Genomic DNA, 24,913 nt, shown 5'->3' on the forward strand with positions numbered 1-24,913 from the left:
CGTGGAACTTTTTATGTGCTACTAATTATTCATTAAAGAACAGATTTCGCAGCATTACGAAGACGCCGCCGAATGAAAAAGACAATCAGAAAATAGGATTAAAACTATCAGTATGCCATTATTTCTGCCACTTTAATCTGGTTTTAATGTTGAGCATTTGCCGTGTAAAGTGCATAATAAAATTGTAGAAAATTTAATTATGCGCAATTAATGCGCATTAAATGCACGCAACAGCGGGCGGCGAATGATCCTGGGCGTAAAGTGGGCGTGCTCCTGTCCAGAGGGGCGTGTCCATTGATGTCGGCTAATTGACTGCCATCGAACTGGGTGGCGTGGGCCATTGGGGGTGGCATAACCAAATGCTCGGTCAGCTGCTAATTAACATTCTCAGTGGGCGCCAGCGATTGATGGAGGCGGAAAAAAGGCGCGGATTCCATGCCATCTAATCCGGAGTGCGAAGGCTGCCATGTCCTGTCCAAATGCCAGGAATCGACAGAAAGCGCGACCTTAACTGTCAATTAAAATCGCCCCCAAAAGTAGGCAATTCATTTTTCACAGCAAAAGAAGCGAGAAAAAGTTACCCAAAAAGAAGAAAAACTCAATTAAATCCTAGAAAAATTCGAAAAAAAAACTAATGTTCCTTAGTAGGCGTATTTACTTTGAAATTTACAAAAATTGTATAGACATCAAGCTATCCATGAGAATATATTTCAGATCCTTCAAAGTCAATGCTGGGAAATTTTCAGTAACGTACAGGTCACCAAACCGAGCACATCAAAAATCAACTTTCGGCAGCATTTTAAAAAAGTTTACAAATTTCGAATTACCAAATTTCGAGACAAAATTCATCGACGAATTTATTCAAGACACAACAGCACAGCGATGTCGAGCGAGTTGTCCCTCTGGAACGGCCAGCCAGTCAATGCGCCCATCTTTCCCCAGATGGGTGATGCCATGAACGCCGGCCACGTCGGTGGCCAGTGGTCGCCCAGTGCGGCGGCACCAGCATCCAGCGGTCCAAGGACTCAACCGATGCCGCAGGGCATGGGCGACTTCCAGCCGATGAGATGCCCACCAATGCCACCCAACTTCTTTGGCCAGCCGCAGGGCATGGGATCTGGATTCGGAGATGATCAGGGACCCTGCGAACCGTGCATCGATAATGGAGAAGCCTTCTGCGCCTACAACGACTTGGATATGAACTGTGGCGGCAGAATTAAGGGCGATTTCTGGTAGGAAATCCGTTGTCCCATCCAAGACCTTCTTGTTCACAAAGTCGTTGGAATAAATATCGCATTGTGATCTTTTTGCTAGCTCAAATATTGGCTTTCTTATTTTTGAAAAGGGTTTACGAAATACTGTCTTGTTTAAAACCGGGGTTTTATACGAAGTATTGAAGGATATTAATGCTAGATTATATATACAGGAATGCATTTAGCTAGGGATTTTGCATTTGGTGCTTCGCTGCAATTTCGCACAGCTGTCGTTTGACAAACGACTGCAGTCAAAATAATAGCGACCATAAATCTAAAAAAAAATAATAGTAAATGGCTTTCAAAAGTATCAATTCTGCGGAGGAGCTTCTAGCCTTTGAACTCATCTCCTCTCAGAAAATCAAAAATCAAATGGGAGGAGAAAATATGTGTAATAAGATTGTAAAGCTTTTTTAACAATATCCAATCAATTTTCAATTCTAATAAAACCCAGAATTTTGCATAGTGAAATGCATTTAAGCGGAGGTCCTGCAATGTCCTCTGGGGGATGCATTATCCTTGCTCTGCTCCGTGGCTACAAATTTATGGCGAGCCCTCGGCTCCGTTTGATTGCGAATATTATCTTATTTTATGTCAACTCCTTGCCACTTCCCGCCCCTTTTGAAGGCCATCAAATGCAAATGTTTATGGCGGAACACGCCCCCTTTTCGAACCCACCATGCATTTGCCATGCATTTTGCATGCCGATGGCGTTGGCTTTTTATGGGTGTGTGCCGTATTTATGGCCCAACTATGGCACCTGCCCCCCGCCACCAAAGGCAACCATTTCATTCTTATTTTTAAAAAAATTTATATATTTCATGAAATTCCTCTCTCAGCGAGTTGACTATTTAACTTCTGGCGCGAATGATACAGAATAAATGCACCACGGGTGATCAATTCGATATGAATTCGATATAATTGTAATCGATTTCGATTGTTAAGAAAGATATTGTAATAAGCGATGGAATATGCCAACCAACTTCCTTTAATGTCCTGCAATCGCAGCTAATCCGAAATTTGTACTGCAATTTGTTTGGCATTCCCGGCAAATTTCGCATTCGTTTTGCATTCGAGTAAATTTCATTTTGAACAAGAAGTTTTCCAAAACAAAACTTTGCCCATTGCACACACACACACACACATGTTTTGGTGATAGGGGGGAGGGAGCGGTGGCATAAGGGGGCGTGGCCGTGTGGTGACCCCATAAAACTTTGAGCGTTCGACCGGCAGAAGCCAAAACAATGGCATAAGTCATTTTTAATTGCCTTTTATCGAGCGCATGAATGGGGATATTTCTTTGGTAATTGGAAAATATTTTGCGACCCAACTGGCTTCTGTTCACTTGAAAAATAGGCATATACTACTCTTTTGAAACGTATAATGGATGGTAGTAGCAAATAGGTTTAAATTGAAAAAGTTAAATTGTTGGGCAAAAGATAACACGGCTCATTTGTTCAGCAATTTAAATCGCTTTATATAAAATACAGCTTCTTTAATCTAAGAATATTGTATTTACAATGTATTAGAATGGGTAAAATAGTTTTCAGTGTACAGCAAGTACCTTTTTTCCCGCCGTATTTTGGCCAACTCCCGCTGCTTGGCCACGCTCAACTTATTAGTGTCATTTGTTTTTTCTTTTTTTGTTTTCGGTTGGCGGGCAAAGTCTGAAAAATGACAGGCGCCGCAGCGCCACTGACATGACAGACATCCTGTTTCCCTGGGAAACGGAAACCGGACAGCCTCCCCCACCGAATTTTCCCATTTTTTGCGCTTTTCCGCCGCGCCGCACAGCACTTTCCTCTCATTAGCGTGCGGCCATAACAAGTAGCCGACCCGTTGACCGTTGGCCGTGCGGCTAACTTATGCAAGTTACTTACCTGTGCCTTCACCTGCCTCTAACCACCGCCTACCCCCTCCCGCTGCCATCGGATTTATGGGCCTGGCTATTAATCAAAGCCAACAGCAGGTCCTGGTTTAGAGCCTGTTTTGATTGCCGGAGGAGCCGCAAATTTATGCCCACTGAACAGGCCCGCTTGAACATTCAATTTTTGAAATTGCCTGCGAAAATGTTGAGATTGCAGATGGCTGAAATATGAGTTTCGGTGCGGAGCAAGATGCTTGTCGATAATTATTGCTGGCAGTGCGGATGAGGGAGGATTCCCTCGTTGTTTCCCTTGGGGAAATGGGCCCAGCTTTGCCGCAGGCAGTTGTGGATCGCTGAGGTTGTCCCAGAATGGGAGTTGGAATGTGAATCCTTTTTATTTTACCAGCTGCATTCGGTTCTTGGCATATTGACAGGGCACATGTTTGCCCACATCCCGGCCAGATTGCGACGCTTCTTCGGTGCGTGAACAGTGGGCCAATGGATAAAAAATGGTTGGATGGTAACTATTAAGAGCAGTGTTAAAATTTGATTCAATTATGTACTACAAATGGTAAATATTTTTTTAGTTTTACCAAATATTTAAATCATTTAAACCTTGAGTTTTGCTTTCATTTTCCAACGACTCGATCACCACGATGGCCTGCATTTGCATATGTTTCTCATGCGTGTGGTGAAAAGTGTGGGCTGGAAAAGTGGGCGGGGCTGGAAAGGCGGGTGGGAAGTAGAGGCATTTGTGCGAGAAGTGCAGCTTGTTTGTCTTGCACTTGCGACTGTCGCAGGATTGTCAGGACATTGTCGCATTGATGGAGCGTCTTTTTCGGTGCGCAGGGAATGGCGATGGCGATGGCGATGGCGATGGGGGACCTGTCAAAGGATAAATCGCATCAATCACACGGCACCATGTGTCGCCTGTTGGCTGAAACAATAACACACAGGATGGGGGCAAAATAAAGCCAGCGAAGCAGAAGTTCTCGCACAAATCTTAACACTTTCGCCACTTCGGCATTTTCATTAGCCAGTTTTCCTGGCGAATCGGCAAAACGAGACTGTTCCAATTATCCTTCGGCTGCGCTTCTACCGTTTTTCTATTTTTCCACCCTTTTTTATATTTGTTTTGTTTTATTTTTTATGATTGGGCACGGGACACGTGGCTGCTCGGCTGGTTTACCCGGCGCGCTAGAGGCACATAAATCTTCCTGTTCCGACGACGTTTGACAGCGGCACTCATATGTCATACCGGCGTGGTTGTTGTCCTATATCCTTTATCCTATATCATATATCCTTGTTGTTGTGGGCTTGTTTTGGATTTCATGTTTAACATTTTACAGCAACGACAGCAGTTTGACAGTTTCTGGTATTTATTGTGGATGGCAAAGGGAGTACAATTTTTGGGGCCAAGCAAAACATAAATGAAGGCAGAAGAAATATGATCTCTACTTACACATTATTCGCAATAAGTTTAAATCTATTTCAAAATTAATTCAATTCTATTATGATTTCTTTTGCCAAAGCAACATGGCGTATGCGCAATAATTTGGTATTGATCACTTATACGCCACGTTGCCATTATTTAATATTTAATATTTTTGCTTATTGCTACTTATGACAGCGTTAGCCAAATCAAAGTTTCCTAAATGCTCCTAATTTGTGGCCTATCAATTCCAGCTAAAATGCCCACCTGTTCGTTTAGTGGCGGCTCAAATTGATAACTTTGATATATTGTTTGGCAAGTGAAAATGTGGCATCAATTAAAATGCTGTGCAGACGTGGCAGGGTTAAGCCGCATGCAACATTGGCAAATTGCAGTTCAAGTGCTTAACTCGGCTCATTTCGATGCAGGCCGAAAGGCAGCACTTATTGTTAGTAACGGACACTGCCAACAGCAACAGCAAAAGCAAAAGCAAGAATGGCAGCAGCAACAATTAGGCTATGTAATTACGGTCAAAAGGGGTAGTGGTAGGGGGGGGGGATAGAGGGGGTGGAGCATAAAGCAGCACCAAAAGGAAAACAGAGAAAATAGCCCCAATAGCCAAGCACTGTGAAAATGGCCAAAACGTTTGGCAGAAACTAAGGGAAATATTATATAGTGGGCTTGACTTACTAAAAAATTAAAACAGCTTACAAAATTATAAAAAAAACTAAATTTGTTGAATGCCTTAAAATGTCTAGTACATTTTTATAAATCGCAATACTGTCAATATATAGTGAACTAGTTATTCATCCAAAAGTAAATGTGTAATTTTCACTATTATTATTATTATTATTTTTTACTATTTATTAATTATTTTGTGCAATTAGGAGCTGAACAAATGTTTCGCTAAGTGAAGCGGCAGTGAAGTTCTGAAGTGACATGTAGCCACGAAAATAAAAATAAAAGCCAACGGAGAAAACAAAGGGCAGACATATGACAGAACAAAGAGCAGAAACACTGCGAGATATCCAGAGACATGTCCAGTGCATTTGCATTTAAATGGTGGGAAATGGTGGGCGGGGTCAAGGGGCTGGAAAAGTAAGTGCGTGCATGCTAACGATACACGGAAAAAAATTAGGTGACTAAATGAAAATTTTACAATTTAAAGTGAATAAAAACTTTTACATAAAATATCTTCTAATCAAAGTGGCTTTTATATTCTACTTAATTCCCAAAAAAAAAAAATATATTTTATTCATTTGAAAAAAATTAAATGCGTATGTTTCAGTGTGCGCCAGGCGACATTGAGAACAGCAAAATGCAATACAATAAACATGGAATGCATTTTGGTCCTGCCTTGTCTGCCAGCGTGTGTGAGTGCGTGATTGCAGAATACACCACATCATCAGCCGCTTCGCCCACTATCGCAGTCACCCAACCACCTAACCACCACCCACCATGCAGACCACCCACCCACCTGCTACTCAAACCATTCACAAACCATTGAACAAAATGCCCAATTTGGTCAACGTCAACGTTTTGAAGCGACTACTGGCCAAAGGCAACAGCACATCAAAAAAAATTGAATAATTCAAAAACAAGCCACAAATATGAATACTAATATTTATTAAAAAATATATATAAGCCATGTTATATATATAAACATGCAAACTTTGTTAACAAACTGCAAGAAGTGCTAAAAGTTGTGATAAACTAAAGGATATTATGGTTTAAAGATACATTTAAGATTGCTCACACAACATTAAATAATACTACATATTTTGTAAAAAATTGTAAATTGTGTGTGTATCTTTTTCTGGGTGCATTTCCCGTTAGTTGACCCCCAGTGAATGTACCACACGTAGCACGCATTTCCAATTTAAACTTGAATACGCATAAATTAGTGGGTATTGCCAACTTGGTAACAACAAAAGCCGCCTCCGGGTGCAGCAACAACAATGGCAGCCATGATGACAGGAGCAGGACGTGGATGGTGGCCACCTTCTAAAAAAGGTCAAAAGGGAATGGCAAGGGGGGAGGGCGGTCGAAAGTGGTCGACAGTGGTCCGCAAATTGCTGCAACAGATATAGTCATAAAAGGGGCGGCACTAATGCATGTGTAACTAAAAAAGGCGTGAAATGCGCGAAACTTAGTTCAGCTGTTTAAATTCGATGGAAATGCAGTGGAAAGTGCACATGGATCCACTGAAACTAACTAATTTCAATTAATTGTAGTTTAATTGCTTAATCAATCTTTAAACTTTTGGCAATGTTATAAGATAAGATGGGGCAAGAAAAAATGAGCCCGAAGTACATGGACATTCCCAGGAGTGTCCTGACCCACTCCACTGTGCCGAAAAATGACGGGCTGACGTTTTCTGGGTGGGATGCGCTTCATTAGGCATGTGTTTGTTTGTGGCCTGCGGCCGGAGCTGGACCGGAGCTGACACTAGAAAAGTTTGACCAGGCAGCGGATTGCTATTGCTCCCCTGGGCGGAGTCCTGCTGCCCAAGTCCTGCCTCCTCCTCCTGCTCCTGCTCCTGCTCCTCTTTCTCCACGAAGGGTCGAAAGATGTGGCGCTGGCAGTTGCGAAACGGAACTGGAAATGCGTGTGGGACACGGATTAGGGATTGGGTTTTGGGAACTGGGAACTGGGATTCGGCGGCCCCTTTACAATGCCACTTTGCTTAATGGCCCGATACTGAGCTTAATCGTTTTGTTTCAAGTTGCCATAAAAGGCCATAAAGGAAATGCATACATCATAAAATGTTTCGCCGCTTCCTGCGAATTTTAATGCGAATCTCTTTATGACCACCAGCCACAAATTAGCCATCGAGCATGAAAAAAAAGGGAGGAATATTCCCCCTTTGAGTTTTATTTCCAAGCATTCTAAGATTGAGGTAACTAAAATGTGGGAATTTGCAGCACAAGTAGCCCTTGTGATCGCTGTCATCTCGATTTGGCCAGTTTCCGAGAGAGCTGGGGTCAGTTGAAATCCATTCTCGATACCATTCAGATCGTAGTCCCACAAAAAAAAGTACCAAATTCAAAACACAATTTTTTTTACAAAAAGAAAAAAAAAACAGTTCGCAAATATTTCCAATTCCGTACAAATTTGAGCAACATGGTGTGGAATACGCTTTCATTCTGGGACGGTCAACCAGTCACTTCCCCGGTGTATCCCCAGATGGGGGATGCGTGGAATCCCAATACCTCCGGCTACCAGAATTACCAGCACCCTCAGACCCATTCGCATAACAATTACTATCAGCGGATGGGCATGGGTGACATTCGCCAGATGAGCTGTCCCATGCCGAACTACTGTCCTCATTTCCGGGAGCCCGGATTGGACGATGTGGATGCCTTCTACGCCTACAACGGCATGGATGTGAGTCAGGCCTACGGCGTTGGATCTCAAGCTGGTCAGGGAGAAGGATCTGGAGCGCGGGGCGATTTCTGGTAGTAACCCAACAACCACTATTTGGCGTATGCTCTTTCATTTTCTGTGCGTTTGATCTATGGAACTATTAAAATGTTTTATTGAATAGTAATACCTTCAATCTGTCAATTTCGGGGGTCAAATCCATTTTGTAAGTACATTTGACATGTGATACATGGCTTGCATGTGTCGCATTCGCAAATGAAAAGTTAAGAGGTGCAATTGCAATTTGCCAAAATGAAAGTCATAAAACAATCGTTGCAATTCGTTTCGTTTCGTTTCGATTCGAATCGATGGCCTTCCTTGGGCATCTCATATTTCTGCAATTCCCATTTTACGGACAGCCTGCAGCCTGCGGCCTGTCATGGCTCGTCCTTAATTGATATGGCTGCGCAAATATTTTGCTATAATTAAACAGTTGTCCGGCTCCAGGATGCCGGGATCTCTGGCTGCACTGCAGCACTTAATGGCCTGGCCACAAACATTTGTCCAGACGCTTGCTGCCACTGCCTTTCACCAGCCTTTCACCTGACTGAGTCCAATGCCTGAGGGCGGTACGGTACGGTATGGTACGAGGGGCGTGGCCGGGCATGCCAGTCGGCGGTTTGTTTCCTTTACGGATCGAAGAGCAGGACTCCGGGCGAGCAAATTGCAGGCGGGCTGCCGTTTCGGCAATTCCGGACCAAGTAAAACTTGATTAATGTCCGCTATTCAATTTCGTCTTTATCATACCCTGGAGCAAAACGATCTGGCAAGGGGTATCACGAGTCTATCTTCATTCAGCTCAATTGAAGATTAACGATGTGCAGTTCCCTAGAATTAAGAATTAGAACAAAGTTGGCTGTTCTACTTAGAATGTGTTACTAACTTCCCTTTAATATTTCAAGGTATTTTAAATTAGAAATTATTGGATACAGCATACATAACTATTTTAATAGATTAACATATGCTAAGCCACGATTTCATCAGCCAAATATACAGGAAGTATAGAACGTTTTAATTTCATTTGTTTCTCAAAATAACGCAGACATTAAGGGGTACATAATGGGCTTAATCCTTTGTTGTTCTTCTATGCAATTAAGCCCGAAAGTATTTAACAACAATTCCAGTCGAGTTTTCAGCCGTTTGGCTGGAAAATGTAAATGGAAATGGGAAAAGCGGCGAGTCGAAAGGAAATGGCCAAACGCAAAAGGCGTTCAACTTGAAACACATACACTAACATATATATAAACTTATAAATATATATATATAGAACGCTTCGGGGGAATTCCGTCCGCTTTCACCGCCTTTCTCCATCCATTGTCCATCGCTTTGCTGACTGTGTCAAAAATGTGTTGAAAAGTAACAGCAAAACAGAAAGTGACAGCCGTAAAAAGCGTTAGACTTGCCATCTAGCAGCCATTTTGCGCGCTGACAAATATGGCGGCAACTGGGGCGGGGGCGTGGCAAATCGGGGGCTGCTGGCAGATGGAAGAGATTTTCGCATTTCGTATCATAAATCCCGGACGCTCAGCGGCGAGGAGGCGGATCCGACGGGCAAAAACGATTTACGACCACACGAATGCAGATATCAGACAGGAGTTACAGTCAGTCGCATCTGTACTGTGTATGATACAGCGGTACAGTGAAGACTCGCAATAAAGCAGCACGCTAGTCAGCTAAGTTAGTCTATTCATCTTTTATATTTCATAGATTTTTTAAGCCTCTTTGCCAGTTAGTACAGCTACTTGCTAAGTAGTAACAGTATAGAATGCTTGTATCTTAAAGATACTTTCTTGCTTGTTACAAAGATACTTGCATAATGAGCTACAGTACAGAAAAGTTTTCAACTTAAAGTGCCAAACTTAATCACTTTTCCATTCACTATTCTAATGCCCAACTATTTCCATTTCATTAGTTCGCTCAAAGAGTTTTCCCTGTGCAAACAATACGTATCTGTATGTAAATAAATAGCGCTACAATTGCTGCGTTTTCATTATCGCTTCCAATTCGATTGCTTTTGGTCTTTTGATATATGAAATTGGCAAAAGTTTTTTGTTTATTTGGCGCTCAATGTTAGGGGGCTGAAATGAATTTAGGATGAAAATGGCTGTCAGCCGAGCAGATAACTTAAATGCCAAACAGCCATGAAATGTCGGTCTCAAAAGTTTTTTTGTTTAATTTCGCATGTAGGTTCTGTTGCCTGTTTGTTTCAATTAGATCACGTGACCTTAAATTGTGCGAAATTCTCGACACTTCTGCAAAAACATTAACTCTGTCTGTGGTTTGACTTTCAAAGGCCTTCGGTCCGCCAGTCGACTCATTTCTTATTATATTCCGCCGGCAATTTCACTGATTAATTGCTGGGGTAGCATTACCTCCTTTGCCAACTTTTGTTTTTATTTTTTCGGTAATTTTATGTGTTTTCAGATACAATTCGTAGGCATTTTGGGTAGCTTAGGCTATCAGCTGGCATGAGCATGATTAGATATTAACTATTGGAACTGCAAAAATTTATACAAATATCAAAAATAGAGTATATCATACTTAACACAATTTAATTGCACAGAAATCCCTGGTAATTTTCGCCTTTCCTATTTCCCTGAATACTTCCGTTCGCCGATTGCTTTGCTGACCTTCCAAATGGGACTGGACAAACAGTTGGGAAGCGGGGTCAGGGGTCGTTGCGGTACCGTGATTTCGCCTGCAGGGTAACATTTAATCGAACCCTGGAGGCAGGACATTCCCGCCAACTTGTTAACCCGCCTCCACCCGCCAAAAGCTGTTTACTTTGGTCGTTTCCCTTTTGGCCAACTTTTGTGGCAGCGACGGCAACAGCTCATCTGTTTTTATTTATGTATTTCATTTATTTAATTCAAACGTCTGACTGAGTTGTGCGCTCTGCGGCCACGCCCCCTTTTCGGCGCCGCCCCCCCGTCGTCCTTCGTTCTGCGAGCGGTCTTTGCTTCGTTGTTTAGTTTTGGCCGGAATTTGCATTTGGTCGAGTCCTTTTCCTTGCACACTGAACGAAAATTGTGATTAAATTGTTAGGGTTTTAATGAAATTACTGAAAATATCCCTATTTGAATATAATATTTTTGAATATATTTCAATATAATATACTTTGAATATTTTTGGCTTAAGAAATAAACATATTGGCAATATTTCTCGCAGTGTTCTTTCGCGGCCTTCTGTTTGCTTTGGTGTTTTTCTTCATTAAATGCGTTTGAATTAATTTATAATTTGCTGACGCTTATTTATGCCGCCTTATTCTCGCCAGCGATTCTTCATTTTCTCGTTTTCCTGGCCATTTTCACGCCTCGCCTCGTAACTGTAATTAATTGTCATCGAATTTTCAACGAATCAGCCCATTTTTTCTAGCGCATTTTCATTTTTATTCCTTCGCTGGTAATCGCTTTTTCTTTTCGCCGCCATGCCCAAAAGAATTAGAAATCTCAGTTTGAGTTATGATGTTGATGTTGTGGTGGCTGCTTCATGCCTCTTGAATTTTGATATATGAGCTGTGGGGGTTCCAGTTCTCAGTTTTTGGCCATCACTTGGTTTTGGCCACTTGCACATCAACTTAGATTAGCCTGACTTATTGAGCAGGCTTATATGGCTAACATAATTTGTTCATATTCCATTTCAGCTTAATTTGTCTAACTAAAAACTAGAGAGTAAGTTGCAACTTATCTTTTTTCTGCAGTTTTGCAATTCTTTCGTTCTGGCCAATAATAAATGACGAAAGTCCTTGAAAGCCTTGAAGATCTGTCATTGCTGCGTATTTTCGTTTTAATTTTCTGTGCCTGTTCCCACTCTGAGTTTTCCAATTTTCCTTTGTGCGTCGAGCACCACAGATTCTTGCTTATGATTGAGCCCAGGACCAGGCCAAAAAAAGAAAATGGAAGGAACGAAACAAAGGCAGGACGACTGGAGTACAGGGAAAAGGCTTCAAGTTGAAATGGTAACAGATATTTCGAGTGACACACCAAAAGTGTGGCAATTACAGAACACAAATTGTCAATTGATTGCCACTTAACACGTGCGCTCACTTCAGACGCAAAAATAGACAAAGGACGATGAATCGCAGGTCCGCAGAGAGATCCCTTCTGTCATCTGTCAATTGAGCCGCTCAAAACCCTTTCCGCATTTTCCGCATTTCCGTTGGCCAAAAAAAACAGAAATCTAGCCAAATCGAACTGATTCGAACTTATGCTAACTGAGCTGCGATAAACTCGACTAAGCCGAAAGTTCGCCTGATTTATCCTATGCAAAAGTCATTCGGCTTCAATCGGTCGTGAAATTGTTTAGTGCATTAAGACGTTGCTGATTTCCCGGTTTCCCTCAGTCGTGTATTACATATCTTCATCAAATATTGACAGATGGTAATAAGTCAAAATCAATTGCAAGCCATTAGGTCGGAATATTTTTTTAATAAATGCTTTTTGGGGGGTTGGGAGCCGACCAATGTTTATTTTCGCATTTAGGGCTTACTTCTTAACCACCTTTAAGTTGACTTTGCTTGGCTTTGAAGTCGTTTAGATCAATAAAAACATATATTGGCGGGAGTACAGAAAATCAAACATTTTACCCACATTAAATAGTCTTGAATTTTTAGATTTAAATTATTCAAAAAGTCGGCACATTTGTCTAATTTCCCGCTTACCATCTTGAACCTATATTCCTGATTCTTTTGTGCGGCAACATTAGTCATTTGGACACTTATTCCCATTTTTTGTTTTTTTTTGTTCTACCATTTCTTTGACACTTCTTTGGCCATTAAGTGGGTGGCACAAAAAAGAGGCCACTCCATTGTGGACTGTAGCGAACATCAATCAAGAGCTTTTCGTCCTGTTTCAATTTCAATTTCAAATTCGAACACAAATCCAATTTGCAGCGCCGGCATTTAAATGAATGTTTCATTTATATCTATAAATACGCGGCGCGCAGTTAATTAAACATAAATGAATCAACATAATTATATTGTGCACACAGACGACACGCACACATGTCCAATTGTCTCTGTCTGTGTGTGTGTGTGCCGGGTCCTGTTGATTTTATGCAATTTGCTTATGCAAATTTTATTCGCGTAATTTCGCGTATTTTGCCAAGTAAATTTTTCATTTTCCCTTTTTTGTTTTAGCCTCCTCATTTTTTTTGCCACCGAATTTGAGGTGAGCTCTATGCACAGTCTGCGTGTTTTATATTTTGAATATATGTATGAATGTGTCCTCAAATTATGAAGCCGCTTGTGCTTTGCATTAAAATTCGCAAATTTTATGGTCTAGCGTTGGTCTGTAGTTTCACTTTAGTTTAAATTCACATTATAATATATGTATTTATAAAATATAATTTATTTGTTAACACAAATTGGTATATTTGTTGCAAGAAAAACACACATTAATATATTTTCCCCAAAGATTTCATATCCCAAACATATGAAACAACTTGCATCCCAGTGGACAAACCAAATCTGAAAGCAAACAAACAATTTTTATACTTTAAGTCAGTGATGGTTTAAAACACTAAGCTGTAATTGGGGAATTGGCTTGGCCAAAAGCATGGACATGGCCAAAAGTTAACGCACACAATTGCGCAATTCCCTTGTTGGCCAAAAGGTCAACGAATAATAAGTTGTGTAGAAAAGCGAAACGGCGAATGGCTAATACTCTTTGATATACTATTTTATTGGTGTATTTTTTTCTATAGTCGTCCAAATATGGAATGCCATACCTCGTTGAGCTCGTCATAAAATTTCCTATCCATTGGCATACCCCGTTTAAAATGTAAATTTTTGTCCGTTTTTCGCAAAAAATGATGATGTTACCCCTTACAAAAAATTAGAAAAATTGAAAAAAAAATTATTTTTCTAAATTAACAAAATGGTTATATGAATCGTTTATTTGGATCATTAGCTGTATAAAACAGTAATTTTTTAGAATGTGTGACCATTTTTGGCCAAGTTATAGCAAATTAAATTCTTCGAGAAAATCAAAATTTGGCAAAATTAATCCCCAATTTTTCAACAAAAAATAATGCTTTCTTAGTTCATAGCAATAAAGTTATTTATCCAAATACTGAATGCCATACCTCGTTGAACTCGTAATTAAATTTCCTATCTAATGGTATTCACAGTTAAAAATGTAAATTTTTGTCCGTTTTTCGCAAAAAATGGTGATGTTACCCCTTAAAAAAAATTAGAAAAATTGAAAAAAATTGTTTTTCTCTAAATTAACAAAATGGTTATATGAATCGTTTATTTGGATCATTAGCTGTATAAAACAGCAATTTTTTAGAATGTGTGACCATTTTTGGCCAAGTTATAGCAAATTAAATTCTTCGAAAAAATCAAAATTTGGCAAAATTAATCTCCAATTTTTCAGCAAAAAATATTCATTTTTTTGTTCATAGCAATGAAGTTATTAATCCAAATACTGAATGCCATACCTCGCTGGAATCGTCATTAAATTTCCTGTCTAATGGTATTCACAGTTAAAAATGTAAATTTTGTCCGTTTTTCGCAAAAAATGATGATGTTACCCCTTACAAAAAATTAAAAAATTTGAAAAAAATTTAAATTTAAAAAATGGTTACATAAATCGCTTATTTGAATTATTACTTGTAGAAAATAGTATTTTTTTAATAAGTGACCGCTTTTGACCGTACTAAAACAACTTTTAGAAGTTATCGAATTTTTACGAAGTCGAAATTATCAAAAAATGGTATTTAATTAAAATAAGTTGGGTCATCCGTTAATAAAATTAAGTTATACACACAAAAATGCTTAATACGTTTTCTAAATTTAAAGATTTTGGCAAGGTGGCCGAAATAAACGAGAATGCAAAAGGGAAATGGGAAAGTGTAAGAGTTCTCAATTCCCCGAGAGGAAAACCCAACCGTACATGCTGCCATTTTCCAAAACTGTAACTCAGTTTTCATATGGGCATAGCCAAGTCCTCATGAAGTGGCAAATTATATCATTAAAACTTTAGCCAGAACAACAGAAAGTTGAACTAACGCTGAAAAATGTTGGCCATTTCCCATTTCCCCCCCAAAAAAAGAAACAAAAATAACAAATTAGAGGGGCGCCTCGAGGTTGCCAACTCATTGAGCCATTCATTTGTGAATTCATTCATAAAAACAAAGTTGCACTTAAAGCGAACTTGCACTTGCAAATCCGAGAAGGTGAAAGTGGGATTCGAGTTTGCCGGAAAATGGGCTTAGACACCCGAAACCAGAAGCCATAATACATACGTCTGTTGGTTTGGCCAACTTTGTTGCGAGAAGCAAAACTTTGGCGAAATGTTTGAGTTCTACATTACAGTGCGTTTCATGATTGTAGTATATAGGAATTCTTTATTTATTCCACGGAATATAATGATTTTTGATGGCAAGTAAACCATATAAATGTGGAAATAGAATTCAAGGATTTGGATTACTATTTTTAAGCAAGTATCCTCAACTCAAAAGATTTCGTACATATAAATACATATTTATGAACCACACTGTACGACACCCTTGAGGGCGTCAGACCGCGATGTACAGATGGAGATACAGATACATCCGTATTTGTATCAAAGAGACTCACAGAGATACACCCAAATGTGGGTCCACAGACATTTGCATGGAGTGTGGGCAGGATTCAGGGTCAGGGACACTCGAAAATGGCGTCAAGTAGGTCCGTATGCAATCTGATGTACACTGGCCTTAAATCAACTTCCAGGAACATGTCGAGCAAAGCGAAGAGTTTTCCGGGAAATGAACTTAGCCACCCAGCCAGGCGTCGACACAAAGATATGGCCAAGATGCCAGTACGTTTTGAATGGACTTCGCAGGAAGATATTTCCCAGAAGAGATATGCTAGGTGAATACACAGGACAAAGTGGAATTCAATGGAAATTGGCTTTGAAAAAGAAAAATATGTCAATCTGTATGCAAGGAAAATATTTAATATTGGCCTTTGAAAAGTTAATATACATAGCTGTATCCTTTCATTGGAGTATGCATATTATTGGTTATTAAATAAAGTCAAGTAGCAACTATTTGTGATTATCCTTAGCCCAGGACTATAACTTCTGCCCTTAACCAGGCCCAAATCAATCAATTGTAATTGATAGCCAAACTGTTTACGAGGCGCAACAATCGCCTTAAAGCAGTTTTCGGCACTTGTGTGCGTGTATGCGTGAGTGTGTTGGTGACGAGGTGTGTATGTGTGAATATTATTGAAATTATTTAATAACATAAACACGCAAACTTTGGCGACAAGGAAAGGGATGAGGGGGTGGCCGAAAAAAGCTGGCACTTCGGCACTCGGTGGGCTACAAAAACAAGTCCCGAAAACGTGACAAAGCCCGACACACCTATAAGAGCAACACCAACACATATGAATATTTCATATGCCATCCGGAAGGGTGTTGTCATATACATATACGACACACACACACACATACACGTGTATCATGCATACATATGTACACGAAAAACAGGGGCAAAAGCAAACAATTTCACTTAGTTGGGGCTAATAAATGTCAACGATAATGTTGAACATTATTTTTTCTTCTCCTTTTTTTCACGGCCCGCATTCTCTATCTTTGTGTATCTGCTTCTGCTTTGGGTCACACACACGTATGCAAAAGGTGTACGCCTGGAATTACAGGGTATTACGAACAACATGCACTTAGATAAATGAGGCAGAGATAGCAAAAGCAGAGGTGGTATCAAAATATTTGAAAATTATTTTTGGGCTTACTAATTATGTTATTACGTTTGATTATAAAATTTTCCCTCCGAGAAGATAGGCAGTAGTATTCGACTAATAATGTACCAATCAATTTACAGGGTATCCTAGAACAGAATCATCCCTGATGAGCAGCAGTGACCTTGTCATAGTTTCGGTTCTTGTTGCGTCCTGTCAACATTTCCGCCTGGCAAATGAATTTCTCTCCAAGATTACCCCTCCCCACGCACTGCTCCCTGCTCCCAACCTAATCCTTATCGGCGAGCGGAAGGGGTGGTAAAGGGTGTAAGGGATTCTGGGGGACATCTCTAATTAAATTAATTACAGTTGTCAGAGGCAGGCGCAGATAACACATATGGAACATGGCGGGTCGCAATAAACTTATGCTGGCACATCGTCAAAATCCAAGGAGTCCTGCACAGGATCCATGTGGAGTATCCTCGCCGCCTAGTTTATGACAGGCGGGTGGTCTTTTTTGGCAAGCCAGTTGGCTTAGCTGGGAAAACTCATCAATCTAATCCCCAGTTATTTCCGTGACATTTTCTTTGTCAACGCCAGGCGGAGGACAACTACGACTGCCGGGCGGATGAGTACGAAGGACATGACTCTTAAAGGCGCAAAATGGCCTGCTGGAATAGACGACAATTTCATTTACATTTTAGTTTACGTCTTCGTCCTGCCCGGTCCTTTTCCGGGTTTATGTTACCACCTTGTAAGGCCATAAAAAAGATGTCCTTCTTTCGGCCAAACTCGAAATACCCTTGCCTTTGCGCGAGCCAGCCAGCCGACGAGGAGGTGGGCAGGACATTGATTCCACTTGCTCTGCCAGTTGTTTGGTGGGCGTGTGCCTGGACTTTAAGTCAATCTCCTCGATGGTTTTGGCCCAGTTAAAGGCAGTTGGCCCTGCAGTCTGGAGACTGCTAGTATTTCGGCCAGAACTGAGTGAGACATTCACAAAACAAGGCTTTCTGGCTACATTTCAGCAACTTTAGATAGTTTGCTAATGACTAGAGACCGGAAATTCCTTTGGAATGTTAAGATACATTCCATATTTGGCTAACAGTTCTCACACTTTTGAACTCTCGCCGCAAAGCGATTGCAATCAATCGAAGTTTGCCTCACAAATGAATCGAAGTGGTTAATTAACATGCCTGATTGGTTTATGCAAATCGCTATGTGATTGGTTTAGGCCCGATTTGAGAGCAAACAAATAATACGCCACGATTTGCATGTTCAGCAGTTCGCACTCCATTTCCGGGTAATTTTTATTCCGTTTTTGGGTTCGTTTCGAGACGGGGATTTGTTCTTTTTTTTTGTATTTTCTTTTTCTATTTTTTTCTTGGGTTTTCTTGTTTTTTGTTGTTGTTTTTTTTTTTTTTGCCAACCGCAGCCGCAGTGTTCATTTATTTATCGATATCGATGGGGAAAATGGTCTCTATGCCGGCACGTGATGGTGTTTCCCTCCATTTTCCAACCCAAAAGCCCCCACCTCCTGGCGCTCCATGCCTCACCCCATCGCTTTGTTCCTGACCCGACACTAAATTATCGTTTTCAATGCTTTGCTTGAGCTGCCATTTGCTGATTGCCACCGGTCCACAAAAATGGAGAGACCCCTACATACAGATGTCCCTATAATACACACAGTCGCGGTCAAAATAAGTGGTTTTTAATAAAGAACTATCTAAAAACCCATTGCGATCTACTTTACTTTCAAATGAATTGAGTTTCAAGTGATTCGTTTTTTTTTAATATTGAACAAAATATTTTGAAAGAGCTCACTAATTTCTTGACCTCATCTGTGTTTATATGTGTGCATGTTTCGCATTTGGGGTCGTGGCATATAAATTGCCGCTCTTTTAACTTCGGCTCAGATTTGGATTTCAATTCAATTGCATCGAGTGTCGTTGGAGTCCGTGTGGCATGTGTTTGTAATCCTGTCGAGGATTAGGCCTAAGCCTTAACCAAGCCAGCCAGCCACCTACCGACCGCCCCGCCTACTTTGCCACGCCCCTCGATGACCATTTGCCGTCAGTCGTTGACTTTTTACTGTCTACATGTGGGCACCTAATTGATGCAATGCATTTGAGCCGCCAGTCCTGACATAACTTTGCTTTTAAGCCCCACTCAGTCCCGCCAAAATGGGGTGGGGGTGGCGAAAAAAGGACCCTGGAAAAGAAAGTGGAAAATGGCAAAGAAAAACCCATCTAAAAGCACATAGGATCAACTTCAGCAGGGAGCCACTCAGGTCTATTAGATGAACTGAAAATGAAAATACCAATTGAATATCTTGGCTAAAAGTAGAGGGAGAGCCTTAAAGTGTAAGTGAATCTAATTTGTTGTAGTTTTAAACAATTAGGAACGTGCTTGGCTAAATAATATTGCACTTTTTCCAAGTTATTCCAGACCAGTTGGCACATGTCGCATTGTGGAATTCCTGTTGATAAATTTGGCTCTCGAAACTCAATGGCCTTCATTGCCCTGCTAACTGGAAATTGTTTAGAGCAGCTGCATCTTTTTTTATATGCAGCCGGCACTTAATCTTGATTTACGTGGCCACTGGAGCGGACAACGAATCTATTACGCATACGCCCCATTTGCCCGCGCAAAGCCGCAATAAATGAGCGAAATCAGCAGAATTGGCCAAGTGCAACCGCTGAAACTGCAGCTGTTTATGGACTCATCAGCCGCAGAATGCACACGGGAGATCCAAGCGAGCAAAAGTTAAGGTCAGGTCAGTCAGCTAAATCCAAACTGATAATGCCTCGGGCTTATTTAGCTCCACCATCCATTATTCGATCTGCAGTGGGCGAAATGAGTGTGGTGATAAATCTGCGTGTGAAGTTTACCTCTTTCTATAAATTATATATTTTATTGCATATAGTTTTAGGTGAACTATGCTGTTAAATCGAAGAGGTAACTTTGGCCCACAGTTGATCCAAAATCGGAGCGCACTAGTAACCGAAAACTAAACATTCACCTCAGCGTAGTAACTACATCCGATACATCGACTAATTGGGCATGCCATTGTCCTCGAAATCCTCTATTTGGATTACTGAAATTGCAATAGCAAAATGCCAAATTGTGCGAAATTATTATGCTTAATAACCAGCGTTACTTTGCAGCGGCATAATGACAATGGTGGACGAGTTCCGCTTTTTGCATGGCAGTGTGTGCTGTTTCCGGTTAACGGTTGTGTTCAGCATGAATGGCAAATGCCACGGCAGTTAAGCAGTGCTGAGCGTTTTCTAAAAATCAAAACAAAAAACGAGATATATTCTTTTTACAAGTGTGGTCTATACAATTTGAATGGAAATTTCAAATACGTATATAGAGCGCTAAATAGACGAATGTCATGAAATCCGTGACGATTGAGGGCCACTGCGGTGGGTGGACTGTTCCAATGTGGCTCGTTCTCAATTGGAACAGAAAGTGTCACGCACTGTTATCGTCCTTAATCGTCCTCGGGGACCGGGAACGTTATTTTGCCAGCTGCACCTCTAATTACGCCACATTATCCTCGAAGCCAGGACCGGCGAACAATGTCCATTCTTGGCCAGCACAAATACGTATGTATATACACCTTTATTTCGGCATTTTCGTTTCGTTTCGTTTCGGCCTGGCCGTTGGGTGTGTAATTTATGCGCATATGTTAAATGTTAGAGCCACACTCATAACTCAGACAAAAATATGTAATCAAAAACATTAGGGTCGCATAATGGCTTCAAGAGACCAAGTTGGAGAAATGCTTTGGCATAGATGGTATGCGATAAGTGAAAGCTTAGAATAAAAATGCCAGAATATTATTAAAGGGCTTGGACTATGATCAAATACAACCGGATGGTATCTGACTTAACAACTCTCTTTTTTTGGGTTTAGGTTACATTCATCATTAGTTACTAAGCTCATACTTGGCTGTGCTTTTCCAGTCAAGGTCACGATTTGGCATGTGGATGCAGTGACCTTGGCAGTGGCAGCACTTTGAGTGCACTTCCAAGCCATTGCACATGTCAAACGATTCGAGGATGATGATGTCAGCGAAAACTCGCTCCCCAAAACACTCGCACATAAACTAATTTGCAATAAATATGAAATTTAGAAGCCAGTAGTCGAGCAACATTGTGGTACTTTCTTCTCCAAAACCCCACCTCCCCGTGGATTTTATGGCATTTGCCTTTTGGGCGATAAAAACCAAATAAGCAGCGACTGGCTAACAACTTAGTCCACCCACATATCATCCACTTACACACACACACACACGCATGTAAGTTTTAATAATCATAAAAAGCAGAAACGCGCAAAAAACATGTAAAGAACAAAAGAAAAGTAAATTAGAAGGGGGAGGAAATAAAGGAACAAAATAAATAAGAAAGGAAATGAAAGCAAGAGGTGGCAACATTCCAGCAGCAGACAATAGACAAAGTTGAAATGCAATTGAAAAGTTGGCAAAAAGAAAAAGGAAAATCCACTGGGAGGGACTTGGATGAATTCGTGTCCCGGGGCAGCCACAAGAAATGTCATAAATGTTGACTCAGTGTCCTGCGTGACTGCCAATGTGGCCAACTGCACAAGGAAAAATCCATTCGAGTCTTCCAATGCCAAAATATGCGCTTAATTCAAAAGGATATATCCTGAATCGGAATTTTAAAGCATTTTGTACTAAAAGTTTCTTGTTTTAGATATGAATACCCTATAAAAACCGCTATTATTAAAAATATGAAACCCATTGACTTCATATATCCACTCTATACTTTAACTTATTTTCTAATACTATATTCATTTCCTCTATGTGTGTGGATAAGGACTCGCCAAATCCACATGTAAAACTTTATTGAGGGCAAGTCGAAAGGGGTGGGGGTCGAGGGGGCGGGGCTTGTCTGAAACTGTAAAGCTAACAAATTAGCAGCCAGGATAAGGGCGGGGGCGTGGCTGGTGGGGGGGTGGAGGGTGTGTGGAAAGTTTCCTGCAACCGGACAAGTTTAACAAAAGTCTTAACATATTTTCGTAATCCAAAAGTTTACTACAAATGCGACTTAATTGTTGGTGAGCGTTGCCATCTTCCGCCAAAGCTTTTCCCACCTCCTTTGTGCCGCTTTTCCCGCTTTTCCTGGCTTTTCCCGGCACTCACCCCCCGCAAACAAAAGCCCGTAGAATGCCAAGGAGAAAACCCAAAAGGAATTCGCCGTTGATGATGTTTTGCGCGCTTTTTATTAAGTGATTAAAACAGAAAGCAAAATAAGGAGAGGCAACTCAAAAAAACAAAGTTACCACTAAGCTGCGAAAAAGAAAAGCGAGGAATGAAAGAAAAAGCGAAAGTTGTCAACTTGATGAGAGATTCCTCGGAGATTTGAAACTCCCGGGCGTTAAGTAGAAAAATTAATACTCGTTTGCGAGAGTAACAACATTTTGCTGGTTGCATTTGCTGATTATCCGTAGTCGCATAATTGGATCAAATATATATAAATATATCGCTTGACAACAAAACTAAGTTTGTGATTATGTTGTTCAAATTTCATTTAAATGACATTCATTGATTTTAATAAAGCCCGAATGGCCTCGAAAACGTAATTAAAAGTTAATGGGGTGTATTCAATTGAGAAATTCACATGATGAGGTATTATGAACTTGAAATATTTTTTTAGTTTTTAACTATTTCAAGGGGTTAGCTTTTAAGTTTGATCTTCTAACTTAAAACAACATATTATTTGCTCTGACTGTGTGTGGTAAACTATGATTAGAGCTCACAATTAAAATTAAATGTCAGTTGGTCGCCTGGCAATCAAGTTCGAGTATCGAGTACTTGCCGAGTAGCAATTAAAGGACCTGCCTTCAAAGGATGCGCACACATTTTCCGATTCCTGGACACCACGAACAATGTGTTCTTGCGGTCTAAGTCGTATCCCTTTCCCGCCCTTTCACCACTTTCCACTTTCTCCAGCCGCTGGCCGAAATCTGAGAGTGTTCGATTACAGCTTTGGTTTTTCGGTTTTCGGTTACGGCCTTTCAATTTGGGCTCCGACTTGGTCTTAAGCCGACTCGAGATGTAAGTGGTTTGCTCAACTTCATCACGGCTCCTTGGCCCGACGGCATCAATAAGTGTGTGTGACATTTGTGTCACATTTATGTCCAGTTTGCAGCTCTCGCTGCTCGCAGTTCTCTCAGTTTGGGAGGCATTAATGTGTCCTGGTTTACGGCCCGGTCATAGTTCGTGTCCGTGTCCTTGCCCCTGCCGTTATGTCCGTATTTATTACGCCAACTCAACTGATGTCCAAAAAGGGGCACTGCCACACTGAGAGAAACTAGAATTAGTAAATTACTTTTATGGAATACTTGCTGGCAAATGCTCGTGATGGTTACTTCTTTTCCATGTGACTTTATTACACTTTTCTATTCGAACTAGTCATAAACTGTGATGATGGCTATAACCAGTAATCCTAATTAATTGTTACGATTTTTTCTCTGTGTGTCCACGCCGATGGTGGGACACTTTCATCTGTCTCCGGCACAGATTCTGATTTTCCGACCCACCCGGAGCACACAAAATAAAGACATAAAAACTTATGAAATCTTTTCCTGGCAACTGTCACCGAATGTGATTATCCCGAATGATATAGGGGTTGTTGATGGTGGTTTGTTAATAAATAGTTGGACAGGAAACAGGATTTAATGCGAGTCCTTGATGGCTTTTATCGATTGCCAAAATGGCAAGCAAAAAAGGCAGAAAAAAAAACGTGAATACCGAATGCATTTATGGCCAAATGGTTTTATTGCACTCTTGGCCCCTCAAGGCATGCAGATGAGGCACCTGGTCTCCGTATCCGATGCCGATTCCGAATCGGATCGAGGTCCTTCGATTGGCTTAGTCAACTTGGACCGGCAATCCACTTTAATCGCCGTCAATGTCTGTGCCAACAGTTTGGATAATCCCGTAAATATTTATGCGCAACTTGGCCCAAAAGCGGATGGCCAAAGAAGAGCAGCAGAGCAGCAGCTGATGACAACAATGGCATAAATGGTTTTACTGTTAACTCAACTCGAAAGCACATCGACCATGTATGGTATGTCGACAATCGATAATATAGGATTTCTCCATTCAAAGGAGCAGCAGTAGGTGGCCCGAACTTAATGCCAATGTTGTGCTAACTTCCTTGTAAGCTGCCGAGAATGTGAGCCAGTTGCCAAACTCACATGAATGCCTGGTGAGGAGGGGGATTAAAGTGGCACATATGCATGGGAAATGGCATAAGTTTCGGGATTTTCACTAGAAATAAAAGTGAAGAGACTAATTGTAATCAAGCGATGATCAAGCAGCTTATGTAGCTATTGAGATATATATATATATATTTTTATAAGAGCAAACACATAATCTCTCTAGCAAGCCAAATAGAAGAAGGCCGACATTGCTGTTGCCGTCACGATTCCGGCCAACTCCGTTTTGGCCAGCATGGAGCACCAGCTCAGTTCGGACCGGGCCAACGTGCATGGACATTGGTCAAATGTGGCTAGGAGCGCGTACGTGTGCGGCTGGCCATTTGGTATTTGTGGGCCAAAGGAGTGGAGTGGAGCTGCGTCGACCGTTTTGGCATTGAAACAAATTGAAAAGTTGCGTTTGTCCATGAAATTGCGCACACCGTTGTGTCCCTAATGGAACATGAAGGCGATACTCCGGGCCAGGGCAATTACACCTCGTCCCACACTTGGCCCTGTCAATAACTTCATTTCCGGTACAACGTGATTTAATTAACGATTACCATGCTGACCGCTACCCCGTCGCCCCCTCCACTCCCGTTGGCCCCTTGGCCAATTTTTTATGTAACAATTAAGTGGGTTTCCTTGTGTGCGTGCCCGTAGCCCGACCGCATTATAATTGCAGGACGTGGCCGGTCGAGAGGAGCTTCGATCTGGATTGAGTGGGGGCGAATCATGCGGGCATAACCAGCTAATTCCGTATTAATTTCCCGCTCTGATCGGCATACAAATGCGCCCACTGCGATTCCATTAGCCGCTCGGCTGCATTCCGCATGCATCGGCTAACTTTTCCACTTCAACTTGGCCAGTTGGACCACTTTGGCCAACCGGAAACCTACAAAAGTTGGCTGCTTCCGCAGGTCAAGAAATTTTCTACTGCAAAGGAAAGAGTTCTGTTGTTTTTTTGGGATTTTTTCATATAAATACGTTTTTTTTTTTTGCTATATAAATGAAAATACCGC

The 24,913-nt window shown here is 41.1% G+C and overlaps 2 protein-coding genes across 2 annotated transcripts; both read left to right on the forward strand.

The window, feature by feature from the left end:
* Nucleotides 1-742: 742 nt before the first annotated feature.
* LOC117147687 lies at nucleotides 743-1,314 on the forward strand. The gene has a single exon (XM_033314671.1). It carries the CDS (start codon nucleotides 883-885, stop codon nucleotides 1,234-1,236), a length of 354 nt encoding a protein of 117 aa, XP_033170562.1. The 5' UTR covers nucleotides 743-882; the 3' UTR covers nucleotides 1,237-1,314.
* A 6,237-nt stretch (nucleotides 1,315-7,551) lies between these two features.
* LOC117147770 lies at nucleotides 7,552-8,072 on the forward strand. The gene has a single exon (XM_033314805.1). The coding sequence runs from the start codon at nucleotides 7,676-7,678 to the stop codon at nucleotides 8,012-8,014; it is 339 nt and encodes a 112-aa protein (XP_033170696.1). The 5' UTR covers nucleotides 7,552-7,675; the 3' UTR covers nucleotides 8,015-8,072.
* The last annotated feature ends 16,841 nt before the right edge of the window (nucleotides 8,073-24,913 follow it).

This window comes from Drosophila mauritiana, chromosome X, assembly GCF_004382145.1.
Source record: "Drosophila mauritiana strain mau12 chromosome X, ASM438214v1, whole genome shotgun sequence".
Taxonomy (NCBI): Eukaryota; Metazoa; Arthropoda; class Insecta; order Diptera; family Drosophilidae; genus Drosophila; species Drosophila mauritiana.